This window comes from Megalobrama amblycephala, linkage group LG4, assembly GCF_018812025.1.
Source record: "Megalobrama amblycephala isolate DHTTF-2021 linkage group LG4, ASM1881202v1, whole genome shotgun sequence".
Classification (NCBI taxonomy): domain Eukaryota; kingdom Metazoa; phylum Chordata; class Actinopteri; order Cypriniformes; family Xenocyprididae; genus Megalobrama; species Megalobrama amblycephala.
Window position 1 is genome coordinate 491,611 of NC_063047.1, and position 14,518 is coordinate 506,128.

General features: G+C 36.6%; 1 protein-coding gene across 1 annotated transcript in view; it reads right to left on the bottom strand.

Annotated features, from left to right (window-relative positions):
• Window positions 1-14,518, bottom strand: part of mbd2 (methyl-CpG binding domain protein 2) — a 45,252-nt gene that overhangs the window by 12,467 nt on the left and 18,267 nt on the right. Inside the window, exons 4-6 of the mRNA XM_048186669.1 lie at window positions 9,965-10,055; window positions 9,705-9,882; window positions 264-389 (exon numbers count right to left, since the gene is read on the bottom strand). Coding sequence (XP_048042626.1) covers window positions 275-389; window positions 9,705-9,882; window positions 9,965-10,055 — 384 coding nt within the window. The 3' untranslated portion in view covers window positions 264-274. The remainder of the gene's footprint in view (window positions 1-263; window positions 390-9,704; window positions 9,883-9,964; window positions 10,056-14,518) is intronic.

Below are 14,518 nucleotides of genomic sequence, written 5' to 3' on the forward strand. Positions count from 1 at the left end.
TGAAGTCCACTTCTCAGGGCACTTACAGTCGAATGAAACACACCTCATGTTTTTAAAGTGGCCCTGAATTCTGATTGCCCAATGCATTGTTCTCATCATGCTAAAATACTCAATAAAAGGAAAGAAAAGGAAGAAAAGCACACAGATATGGACCAAAAATAGGTTTCACTGTTGATGTGACTATATTAATGAGAATGTCTTCCATCACGTCCTGTAAAACACTGAAGTAAAATCGTGTTTTGTTCAGACGCCGTGTTCCTCACCTGCCGGATCTCTACGCCGCTCTGCCCTCCATGTCCCGGGTGGATTCGGCGGCCCGTGCCAAAGTGTCTGCCATCAGCGCCTCTTCCAGACTGCGCCGGGCCTGATGGACCTTCAGCTCCTGCTCCCTGAGGAAGAGGATAAAAGAGGGATGAAGTCAAAACACAAAAGCAGCCTGACGGTCTTTGACCTCGCTTTATCTGCTCTTACCTGCTTCTCACCTCCCCCTCCGGCCTGTCAATCAACCTACAATCCGTCTCTCACCTCTCATAACCCCTACCCACAATTCCCACACGCCGTCGCTCCTCTGTCTCCCTTAACCCTTAAACACACACCTCGACCCGGGACGCCTCTCACTTCCCTCCCCCTCGTTCATTTGATCAAGTCAGACATCAACCCTAGAATCATTATCAACAACATAACAAGAAAAAAATAACAACATTAAAAGAATGCATGTTTTCTTGCATGTAGCGACCCGAGGAATGTACGAGTGCAAGTATATCTAATAAATGAATCTCAACAAGTGCAATTCACCTTTATTCCTCAAGGCGGCAGTGTCTGAGACACATAATGATGATGTTTCACTCATAATCACAGCAGGCATTAAACAACACGATCAGCAGCAAAACTTACTGGATTTTTTTACAATTTACAGGAGAGCGAGTATTTTATCACAGTCATTAGTGATGGTGGATCTGCTGAAGAAGCGATCAAAATACTGATTCTGAAGAAGTTAAAAAAGATCATTTTGATTGAAATGGCGAATATGAGCCAGATGCTGATGATGACAGTGATGACGGGAAAAACATCTGCTCAATTTGAACCCTTCCAAGCTCCAAAAGGAAACAAAATATGCTTTGTTTTATACTTTTGTAATAGATATTTTAATATCAGGAGAGTTTTATACTATTGCGGCAGTTAGTAATTGCAGAAACATTCATGCATTTCAGGGTTAAAATGCTCATATTTAATTTTAGTTACATTTTTTGTGATTTTGTTATGTGTGTTTGTTATTTTTATTTCAATTTTAGTTTGCATTTAATTCCAGTGAGTAATTTTAGTGCTTCAACTAAGTCATTTTCAGTAAGTTTCCAAAGCAAAATTTCTATTTTTCAATTCATTTTTGATTCAACATTTCATTTTTTAGTTTAATGTTTAGTAATTTTGCTATGTTCTTTTGTCATTTTTACTATTTAGGTTTAAATTATTAAGTTTTCCATGAGTATTTAAGTTCTTCAAACTAACTTATTTCAGTCAATACCCAAAATAACATTTTTTAATTTTTGTTTACATTTTTACATTTTTTTTAATGATTTTGTTATATGCTTTGTTTTATCTTATTTTTACTATTTAGGCTTAATTTGCAATTGTTTCAGTTTTATATATTTGTTTATTTATTTATTTTTAGGGTAAAACTTTATTTTGATGGTCCACTTTACACATTCTACTAACTATAGTAACTCAACAACTAACTCTCAGTAGAGTATCAGTAGACTGTTAGATTCAGGTTCGAGTTGAATAAGTTGACATGTAGTTGCAAATTTACTTATAGAATGAAGTGTATCCATTTTTTAATCTATTACTCATATTTTTTACTTTATTTTCAGCTTTATTTAAATAAAAAATGTTTATAATAGTTTTCGTTGATAATAATAACTCTAATGTGGTTCAGTGTTGTTTGGTTCCCAATGCTCTTCAGAACATCAGTCTCCAACCCGTCAATCACCTCTCATCACCCCTACCCATGATTCCCGCAGACCGTCTTTCCTCAGTCCTCCCTATAGGCGCATTTTGTGTGGAAAAGCGTATTTTCCGTGCTCTTTTGAGATTGAGGAGCTGGAGTTTGATGTACAGTGTTGACACACTGTCTGTCTGGGCAGGAAGTTCAGAGCGCATGGAAGCCAATCCCAGAATGCATTTTGACATGAAAAACAAACAAGAGAAAAACTCCAGTATCTAAAACAGCTCATATCTAATTAAAAATGAAACCAACAACACTTTGCTATGTCAGTGGCGTCGTTCGGGTTCACAGATCAGCCGACGCTGGCATCATTTCATGAAATCGAGATGCAAAACGCATCAAAAATAATGTTTATAACATCACAGCCATGAGCTCATTAACATATTCACACATTAACACCTTCAGTTTCAGCAGCTCAACTCGCCCTGATGAACGCCAGTGTGAACTAAACTGTTACACACAGCTCATTTACATAAAGACGTCTTAAAGGTACAGCATGAAATCAGCCTAAATGTTATTTTAGTATTATTTATGTTTTTATAGTATTAATTAATGTTTTGAATTAGCTTGATTTTTTTTTACATTACAGAGTTTAATTTTTTGTTATGTGCATTTGTCATTTTTATTAGCCGTCATTTTTACTATTTATTTTTATTTCAGTTTTTATTTATTTTGAGTGGGTAATTTTAGTGCTTCAACTTCATGAGGCAATTTTGGTTTAGTTAAATTTTTATCTGTTATTTAATTTAATTTAATTTTTTTTCAGCTTTATTTAAATTGGTTTTAGTTAACAATAATAACCCTGATGGGATCCAATGTTGTTTGGTTCCCAATATTCTTCAGAATATCATATTTTGTGTCCCATAAAAGACAGAAATACAGGTTTGTAATGACATGAGGATGAGTAAATGCTGACAGAATGATAATTTTTTGGCTGAACTGTCCCTTTAAATGTAAAGGTCAGAGAGGAAGATGAAATTGATGCATCTTGACTTGCATTTATAAGTGGCATTCAGGGAAAATATAAGTCCAATATGTTGCTGTACTGGAATCAGGCCTGTGATCGGGTGTCAGGATGATGCCGCTGTCATCAAACGCTTATAGAGTAAGAACAAACATCTGACATCAGCTGCAGGCGATTCAACCACCTAATATTCCACAACACACACACACACACACACACACACTCTCTAATGGAAGCTTGTTTGTCGCTCTGCTCATGGTTCCCTCTTATATAACTCAGCATAACCATCAGAACCATTACGAGACACAGAGGAAGGAACAAGCGCTTGCTGCATGTGTCCTGAATCCTAATGATCCGAGCGTGAACTCGCTGACATTCCTGCATCTCCATCAGCGGGAGTCTGAATGCGACAGAACCCAAGAACTGACACAGTGAATCTCTATATATAAAGGCAAAAATAAAGCAGATAATTACTGCAGCCTCGTCCACTCGGGATGGCGGATGCTAATTTTAACCTCTGGGTTTTTTCCTGGGCTGAAATCTCTCAGGCCTTTCCTTGCTCTAATCGTCGCTGGCAGGCGGCCGCGCAGCTCTAATGTGTGTGTGCTCTGTGTCACGCGTGTGTGTCTGCTGCCATCTAGTGTTTTGGACTGGAAAACTGCGTGGTGAACTGTTTTTTACATTTCCAGCAATATTTCAGTATAGGAAACATATCTATGTTTCAACAGTAATAGAACTATTAATAGACATGAATGAGAACGACTGAGTCTTTTGTTACCAGAACCGCTCACAACACTGACACTGACCAACTGCACCTCAAATAACAGCAGAAATATCACCATTTAAAACTTATTAATATTACAAAGTAGATTTCAACAATATATGAAGAAATTGTGTTTAAAGCATAAATGGAAACTACATTATATTAATTATTTGAAATGAGTTCAATATTCTTAAACCATATATATATATATATATATATATATATATATATATATATATATATATATATATATATATATATATATATATATATATATATATATATATATATATATATATATATATATATATATACACACACACACACACACACACACACACACACACACACTCACAGTCACACATACACAAAATCACTGATTCTTGCGATAAGGGACAAAACATGAGTTTTATCAACAGAGTTGACAAATACTGACGGAGTTGACAAATACTAACGGTGTTGACAAATACTGACGGAGTTGACAAACACTGACGGTGTTGACAAATACTGACGGAGTTGACAAATACTAACGGTGTTGACAAATACTGACGGAGTTGACAAACACTGACGGTGTTGACAAATACTGACGGTGTTGACAAAAACTGACGGAGTTGACAAATACTGACGGAGTTGATAAATACTAACGGTGTTGACAAATACTGACGGAGTTGACAAAAACTGACGGAGTTGACAAATACTGACGGTGTTGACAAAAACTGACGGAGTTGACAAATACTGATGGAGTTGATAAATACTAACGGTGTTGACAAATACTGACGGAGTTGACAAACACTGACGGTGTTGATAAATACTAACGGTGTTGACAAATACTGACGGAGTTGACAAAAACTGACGGAGTTGACAAATACTGACGGAGTTGACAAATACTGACGGTGTTGACAAAAACTGACGGAGTTGACAAAATCTGACAGAGTTGACAAATACTAACGGTGTTGACAAAAACTGATGGAGTTGACAAATACTGATGGAGTTGACAAATACTAACGGTGTTGACAAAATCTGACGGTGTTGACAAAAACTGACGGAGTTGACAAATACTGACGGAGTTGACAAACACTGACGGTGTTGATAAATACTAACGGTGTTGACAAATACTGACGGAGTTGACAAAAACTGACGGAGTTGACAAATACTGACGGAGTTGACAAATACTGACGGTGTTGACAAAAACTGACGGAGTTGACAAAATCTGACAGAGTTGACAAATACTAACGGTGTTGACAAAAACTGATGGAGTTGACAAATACTGATGGAGTTGACAAATACTAACGGTGTTGACAAAATCTGACGGTGTTGACAAAAACTGACGGAGTTGACAAATACTGACGGAGTTGACAAATACTAACGGTGTTGACAAAATCTGACGGTGTTGACAAATACTGACGGAGTTGACAAATACTGACGGAGTTGACAAAAACTGACGGAGTTGACAAATACTGACGGAGCTGACAAACACTAACGGAGTTGACAAATACTGACGGAGTTGACAAATACTGACGGAGTTGACAAAAACTGACGGAGTTGACAAATACTGACGGAGCTGACAAACACTGACGGAGTTGACAAATACTGACGGAGTTGACAAATACTGACGGAGCTGACAAATACTAACGGAGTTGACAAATACTAACGGTGTTGACAACACTGACGGTGTTGACAAACACTGACGGTGTTGACAAATACTAACAGAGTTGACAAATACTAACGGTGTTGACAAACACTGACGGTGTTGACAAATACTAACAGAGTTGACAAATACTAACGGTGTTGACAAACACTGACGGTGTTGACAAATACTGACGGAGCTGACAAATAAATGTATTCATAATGTACATTGTAATGCATTATATCTTTCAATAAACAATCATAACCAAAGTTAAAATGCATTATAATATTCAAAGATGCTTTGTTACATCTGAAATTGCTTGTTTGTCATGTGTTATAATGCATTATCCTTTGTAAAGGTGTAACAATGAATATAACTGTTTATTCACGAGCTCATACTGTACAACACAAGGCATATCACCGCCCTGCATCATATTTGCTGAATGAAATACTTGTTTCTTATTAATTTTGGCACAAAAAAAATGCATGAATAATAAAAAAAAGACATTTTTATATGACAAACACTGACGGTGTTGACAAACACTGACGGAGTTGACAAAAACTGACGGAGTTGACAAATACTGACGGAGTTGACAAACACTGACGGAGTTGACAAACACTGACGGAGTTGACAAACACTGACGGAGTTGACAAATACTAACGGAGTTGACAAATACTGACGGAGTTGACAAAAACTGACGGAGTTGACAAATACTGACGGAGTTGACAAATACTGATGGAGTTGACAAAAACTGACGGAGTTGACAAATACTGACGGAGCTGACAAATACTAACGGAGTTGACAAACACTAACGGAGTTGACAAACACTGACGGAGTTGACAAAAACTGACGGAGTTGACAAATACTGACGGAGCTGACAAATACTAACGGAGTTGACAAACACTAACGGAGTTGACAAACACTAACGGAGTTGACAAATACTAACGGAGTTGACAAATACTAACGGTGTTGACAACACTGACGGTGTTGACAAACACTGACGGTGTTGACAAATACTAACGGTGTTGACAAACACTGACGGTGTTGACAAATACTAACAGAGTTGACAAATACTAACGGTGTTGACAAACACTGACGGTGTTGACAAATACTGACGGAGCTGACAAATAAATGTATTCATAATGTACATTGTAATGCATTATATCTTTCAATAAACAATCATAACCAAAGTTAAAATGCATTATAATATTCAAAGATGCTTTGTTACATCTGAAATTGCTTGTTTGTCATGTGTTATAATGCATTATCCTTTGTAAAGGTGTAACAATGAATATAACTGTTTATTCACGAGCTCATACTGTACAACACAAGGCATATCACCGCCCTGCATCATATTTGCTGAATGAAATACTTGTTTCTTATTAATTTTGGCACAAAAAAAATGCATGAATAATAAAAAAAAGACATTTTTATATGACAAACACTGACGGTGTTGACAAACACTGACGGAGTTGACAAAAACTGACGGAGTTGACAAATACTGACGGAGTTGACAAATACTAACGTGTTGACAAAAACTGACGGAGTTGACAAATACTGACGGTGTTGACAAATACTGACAGTTTTGACAAAAACTGACGGAGTTGACAAATACTGACGGAGTTGACAAATACTGATTTTTTTTCCACCTTAATCACGTGTTGTACAGTGGACTAAGATAAAGTCTAGATAGAGTCTAGATCAGCAGTTTAGATCACTCTCTGCTAACCAGTTTAACCACTATATCACACCACAACATTTCATACAGTTTGATAACTTTCAAACTGCCTCAAACTCACAGCCATGAAAAAAAAAAAAAGTTGACCAATATGTAAAACCACAACATTTGTTTACAGAACACAAATTTGCCAGTCACACTAATAGTGTATGTGGAGGACGAGCCGTCTCATCAGTATGCTGCAGGAACGCCAGACAGAAAACAACTACAGCAGGAAAATCTTATTTCATTTGTGTTTTTCATACTGCAAGCATCCAATTTACCCCGGGAGCTGAGTGAAACGACTCTCGCACATCAATCTCATGAGAACTCGGGATGGTTTTAGCTCGGCTTGAACTGTGACACCTGATTCCCAACGCCGAGCAACACGCCTTTACTGAGAGGGAACTCAATGAATACATAAAACATTCAAACTTTACATCGCATCACTCCTCAATTATAAAGGAATATTAACAGGCCGCCTGATTTCACAACAAACCAGAAATCAGAATCAGAAAACATTACGTCTTGAACAAGCAGGTGCATCGGGACACGTTTCCAATTATTTGTCTGTCCAAACTGAATGTTAAAATGCTGCATGACACGACTCAATCACATGCATCAGAAAACATTCTAACACTTTACATGTAATGCAATATAAATGTATTCATAATGTACATTGTAATGCATTATATCTTTCAATAAACAATCATAAGTTAAAGTTAAAATGCATTATAATATTCAAAGATGCCTTGTTACATCTGAAATTGCTTGTTTGTCATGTGTTATAATGCATTATCCTTTCTAAAGGTGTAACAATGAATATAACTGTTTATTCACGAGCTCATACAATACAAGGCATATCACCGCCCTGCATCATATTTGCTGAATGAAATACTTGTTTCTTAGTAATTTTGGCACAAAAAAAAAAAGCATGAATAATTAAAAAAAAGACATTTTTATATGATTTTAGTCAAAATGGCTGAAAAATCATAAATTAAATCACATGTAACATGTAATATGATTTATTTGCTTATGCCGTTCAACCAATAGGTGGCAAATTCAAATTTGTTGATGTGTTGTTCGAGAATGGTTTGGTCTATCAAAAAGCTTTTAATAACTTTATGCCGGCATGATTTGAAGATGATCTGAGATGATTTTGGTGAAAATCGGACAAATGGTCTAGGAGGAGTTTCAAGTAAGTTTTCAAAGAAATTCAAAATGGCGGAAAACAGGTTTGACCGCATGTGGCATAATTGGTATCAGTTCGTGGTATGACTCACGGAATCTATCAACTCTAGTTTCATTAAAATAGGCAAAATTCATCAAAAGCTATTAGCATTTTTTGAAATTTTACTATAAACCAAAAGGTATGAAGTTCCAAAACTTTTTGTGTATCTTCAGGGCATGTTCCTGATGACACATACAAAGTTTTATAATTATACTCTAATGTGTAAAATTACAGCATTTTACGCCAAAATTCAAAATGGCCAATGCCCAAAATGGCTGACATGGTGAAATTAGGGAATCATTCGACTCGGTATGCTGCACTGAATCAAAAGAGACCAATTTTATGATTTTTGGACAAACTGTTCAGAAGTTGTAAGCAAAAATAGCATCTCTGCACCAGTAGGTGGCACTATGCCAGAACACTGCATACAGCCTTAGGTCATGCTTGTGATGACGTACCAAGATTCGTCTCAATATGCTAAAGCGTTGCGGAGATATCGCATCCATTTTGGCACGATCTTTATCGAATTCGCTTACGCATTATGCATATGTTATTCATTCATTTGCACATTATATTCACACCAGTAGGTGGCGCTGTGCTGAAACGCAGCATGTAGCCTCAGGTCATGCTTGTGATGATGTACCAAGATTCGTCTCAATACACAAAAGCGTTGCGGAGATATCGCATCCATTTTGGCACGCTCTTCGTCGAATTGTTTACGCATTATGCGTACGTTATGCGTTCGTTTGCACATTATATTCACACCAGTAGGTGGCGCTGTGCTGAGATGCTACATGTAGCCTTAGGTCATGCTTGTGATGACGTACCAAGATTCGTCTGAATACACTAAAGTGTTGCAGAGATATTGCATCCATTTGGGCACTTTCTTCGTCAAATTGTTTACACGTTATGCGTTCGTTTGCAGTTATATTCACACCAGTAGGTGGCGCTGTGCTGAAATTCTGCATGTAGCCTCAGGTCATGTTTGTGATGACATGTACCAAGATTCGTCTCATACACTAAAGCGTTGTGGAGACATCGCATCCATTTTGGCACGATCTTTGTTGAATTCGTTTGCGTGTTATTCAAGATCACCTGAACCAATTTTGGTAAACAACAACAACAAAAAATGGATGAACAGTCTAACACAAGTTCAAAATTCAAAAAAAATTCAAAAAGGCAGAAAAATTTCACAATGGAAAATGATGTCACAGGGTGAAATTGAACGGTCTTCAGCCAAGAAATCAGAGGAAAAGAGTTATTAGCATAAAAGTAAGTGATATTTTGGACAGTTGGTGGTTTGAGTTAGAGACTTTAAAATTGCTGTGGTTACTGTTGGGACTGTCCTCTAGCTGTGTGCCAAATTTCACAGACTTCAAGAGCACAGTCTGAACACTCACCGTATGTCTTCATCAGTGACGGTGAAGGCTTTGCAGAGCGGCTGGGATGTGTTGAGCCAGATGGCGGGGTTCTTCTCGGCGGCCGTGGACGTCTGACCCGTGATGGGCGCTGAACTCATGTGCAGGGCGCTCGCTATGGCCGACAGCAGCGTCTCGTCTGACGAGTCTGGGCCGATACCTGTGATGACATACAGGTGTTACACACCCACAGACAAAACCACTGGAATGAGACTGAAAGACGGACACTGACGCCGTCTTACTCTGTAAGCCTTTGGGCAGATCCATAGTCCTGAGCACTTCTTCCGACACATCCGACGACCGCAATCCCTTCAAACGCTTCTCCCAGAAGAGCTGCACACACACAAGAGATGAGAAGAACCGATGAAGATCCAGTTCTTCTAACTCAACAACAACAACAGAGCAGAGCCGTTAGCTACTGAATCGTTAATTGAAATAAAGCTGAAATAAAATAAAACATAAATATTAGATACACAAAAAACTAATAAAATAAAATTATTAAAACAAACTAAAATTAAGATGAAAACTGAACTTAAAGCGGTGCGGAGATATCGCATCAATTTTGACATGCTCTTCGTCAAACTCGTTTGTGCGTAATGCGTGTATTATGAGTCTGTTTGCGTGTTATTCGCACCAGTAGGTGGCGCTGTGCTGAAACGTTGCATATGATATACTATTTCTATTTAGTACAATATACTAAAGCAGTGCGGAGATATCGCATCCATTTTGGCACGCTGTTCGTCGAATTGTTTCCGCGTTATGCATGCGTTCATTTGCATGTTATATTAACACCAGTAGGTGGCGCTGTGCTGAAACATTGCATACAGCCTCAGGTCATGCATGTGATAATGTACCAAGATTTGTCTTAATACACTAAAGCGTTGCGATGTATGTAAAATATTTTCATTAATTGAAATAAAGCTGAAATAAAATAAAACAAATATTAGATACACAAAATTATTCAAATTATTAAAACAAACTAAAATTAAGATGAAAACTGAACATAAAGCAGTGCGGAGATATCGCATCAATTTTGACACGCTCTTCGTCAAACTCGTTTGCGCGTAATGTGTATATTATGAGTCTGTTTGCATGTTGTTCGCACCAGTAGGTGGCGCTGTGCTGAAACGTTGCATGTAGCCTAAGGTCATGCTTCTGATGACATGTACCAAGATTCGTCTCAATATACTACAGCGCAGCGATATATATAAAATATTTTCGTTAATTGAAATAAAGCTGAAATAAAATAAAACAAATATTAGATACACAAAATTATTCAAATTATTAAAACAAACTAAAATTAAGATGAAAACTGAACATAAAGCAGTGCGGAGATATCGCATCAATTTTGACACGCTCTTCGTCAAACTCGTTTGCACGTAACGCGTATATTATGAATCCGTTTGCGTGTTATTCGCACCAGTAGGTGGCGCTGTGCTGAAACGTTGCATGTAGCCTCAGGTCATGCTTGTGATGACATGTACCAAGATTCGTCTCAATATACTAAAGCAGTGCGGAGATATCGCATCCATTTTGGCACGCTCTTCGTCGAATTGTTTCCGCGTTATGCATGCGTTCATTTGCATGTTATATTAACACCAGTAGGTGGCGCTGTGCTGAAACGTTGCATACAGCCTCAGGTCATGCTTGTGATGACATGTACCAAGAGTCGTCTCAATATACTAAAGCAGTGCGGAGATATCGCATCCATTTTGGCACGCTCTTCGTCGAATTGTTTCCGCGTTATGCATGCGTTCATTTGCATGTTATATTAACACCAGTAGGTGGCGCTGTGCTGAAACGTTGCATACAGCCTCAGGTCATGCATGTGATAACATGTACCAAGATTTGTCTTAATACACTAAAGCGTTGCGTTATATATAAAATATTTTCGTTAATTGAAATAAAGCTGAAATAAAACATAAATATTAGATACACAAAAAATTATTAAAACAAACTAAAATTAAGATGAAAACTGAACATATAAAACATGAATACTCTAAAATAACACATTCTCACAGTGACTGATTGTGTTCAGACTGGAGCTGCGAGAAGATTCGCCCGAAAAAGACAGAAAGTCCTACAGATGATAATGAGTGACAGATGACAGATCTCTGACATTAGATCTCATCCTCAAGCTTACTAATATGGCTCTAATTACCCCCATCCTCCAGATACACAGCGTTTTCCAGTCTTAATCATGTGTGGTGATGAATGCAAAAGGTCGGGTGGTCCTGCGGGGCTCTTCTGCACGTATCATCAGTGATATTTCCCCTCGCTCACGTCTCTTAAGTGCACATTATGAAGTTTCAATAACCGGATGTGTAGAGCTGGTTAGACATCAGCTGTTAGTCCGGCGGCGGCCCGCGGGAGCCATAAACGCCAGCAGCAGCTCATAAACACCGCGCCATTTATTGAACCCGAGACTTAAATAAAGCTCTTCCATGAGCGTCACGGGGCTTGTAGAAGAAAATCCACCCTCGACTACTGTAACGTGGAGAACCGAGGCATTTACATTCACACGGTCAGCGCAAGGTTTATCGGTCTCTTCTGCTCACCGAAGATGCATTTATATGATGATAAATACAGAAAAAATCCTCCAGAAATCATTCTAATATGATGATTTGCTGCTCAAGAAACATTTATGATTATTATCAGTGTTGAAAACAGGTCATATTTCTGTGGAAACTTTTATTTTTCAGGATTCTTTGATGAATAGAAGGTTCAAAAGAACCGCATTTATTTGAAACAGAACCTTTTGTAACATTAGAAATGTCTTTTGATCAGTTTAATGCGTCCCTGGATATATAAAAGAATCTTACTGACCTCAAGCTTTTGTGTGCTTCAGAAACGGACTGTGTTTTAATGTTCATTCCATTATATAATCCAAAGTGCTTTAATAAAAGTAAAGCGTTGGCAGCGATAGGGACGAGGACGAGTGTGTTTATATTTACGCTCCCATGATTCTCTGAGAGTTCATTCGAGGTCTTTTATCTCACAAACCATTTCATCCGCATAGAGATTTTCTCTTCTGCAGCCTGACATCTTTACAGGCTCATTCCGTCTTATTGTGACCCAGCGGACAGTAAAGCATTCAGACAGGACGCGTCTGATGAAGAGCTTCATCTCAAACACCACTGGACCTTCTGGAGATCAATGTTCCTGATTTTGTTCCAGAAGCTCCGATCTCACATCATGGCGGAATAAGCAGAAACACAAGCGACGAATGAACCGGATCACGTCATCAAACAAAAGAAATGAGAAATTATGTTTTCCATAATTACTGAGAATGACACCGAGAGGTGAAGCAGTGTGAGCGACTCCATCACTGAGAGAGAGAGAGACATGCATCAACTGAACCTGATGACCTTTGACCTCTTACTGTCCCTGAATCTGGTTTAAATAAAATACTAAAATTAAATAAATTAAAAATTATTTTATATACACAAATAAATCTATTTATCAGTTAATTTCATTATAAATAAATAAAATTAATTTTAAATAATTAAAATAAAACAAAAAAAGTTCAGTTATATAAATAAATATGCATGCAAATAAATAAATTGAGAGCACAATATATAGAGCAGAAACTGGAAGAATAGTAGGTGTGTCCCAATTTGTGTACTTATGCACTATTCTATGACGTTTTTAAGTATAAATAGTGCAGTAGTGTGTTCACACTGAAAATTCCACAAGGAAAAAGTGCACTTTAAATACCCGGATGATGCACTAAATTAACGGAAAAAAGCAAAGTGTGGAATGTTGGACACTTAATGCACTTAACAGAACATGCAGATCTGTTTACTCCTGCAGGATCAGTGAGAGACTCCTGCGGCTCCAGCGCCCTCTAGCGCTCACAGTCAGAGCAGCCGCACATACAGGATACTCCCATCGTTCCACACGGATTCCAGGGGCGGGACCAATTTATTTGGGACATTTTGTTGAAATCATTGAGCAGTCATTATCAGGTATTTCAGAGAGATGGGTAATAATTACTAATACTTCAGCCCTAACATTTCAGTTCAGGACTGAATTAAACACATTAATCTATATCATCTGCATTAACATGCTGTCAAATTAATTACGGCTGTATTTATGCAAAAAATGTTCAAATGTACATGTTGGCTGTTGATATGTATGTTTGTTTGCCTTGGTTATTAAGTATTTGTCACATGGAAATAGTGTCACATTCTTTCTTTGCATAATAAAAAAAAAAATTCTGTTAATTAAAATAAAATATAAATATTAGAAGAAAAACTTAAATGAAAATTGAAATAAAACTATTATAAATCATTTTTGTCAACTGAAATAAAATATAAATATTACAAGAAAAACAAACAAAAATAGAAATGAAACTATTAAAAATCATTTTTGTTAATTGAAATAAAATTAAATATAAATATTAGAAGAATAATTTCTATTTTAATTTAAGTTCAATAAAAAATATTTTTTGTTAATTGAAATAAAATAAAATAAAATATAAATATTAGATGAAAAACAACCAAAAATAGAAATGAAACTATTAAAAATATTTTTTGTTAATTGAAATAAAATAAACAAAAATAGAAATGAACTTATTAAAAATCATTTTTGTTAATTGAAATAAAACTAAATATAAATATTAGAAGAATAATTTCTATTTTCATTTAAGTTCAACTATTAAAAATATTTGTTGTTAATTGAAATAAAATAAACAAAAATAGAAATGAACTTATTAAAAATCATTTTTGTTAATTGAAATAAAACTAAATATAAATATTAGAATAATAATTTCTATTTTCATTTAAGTTCAACTA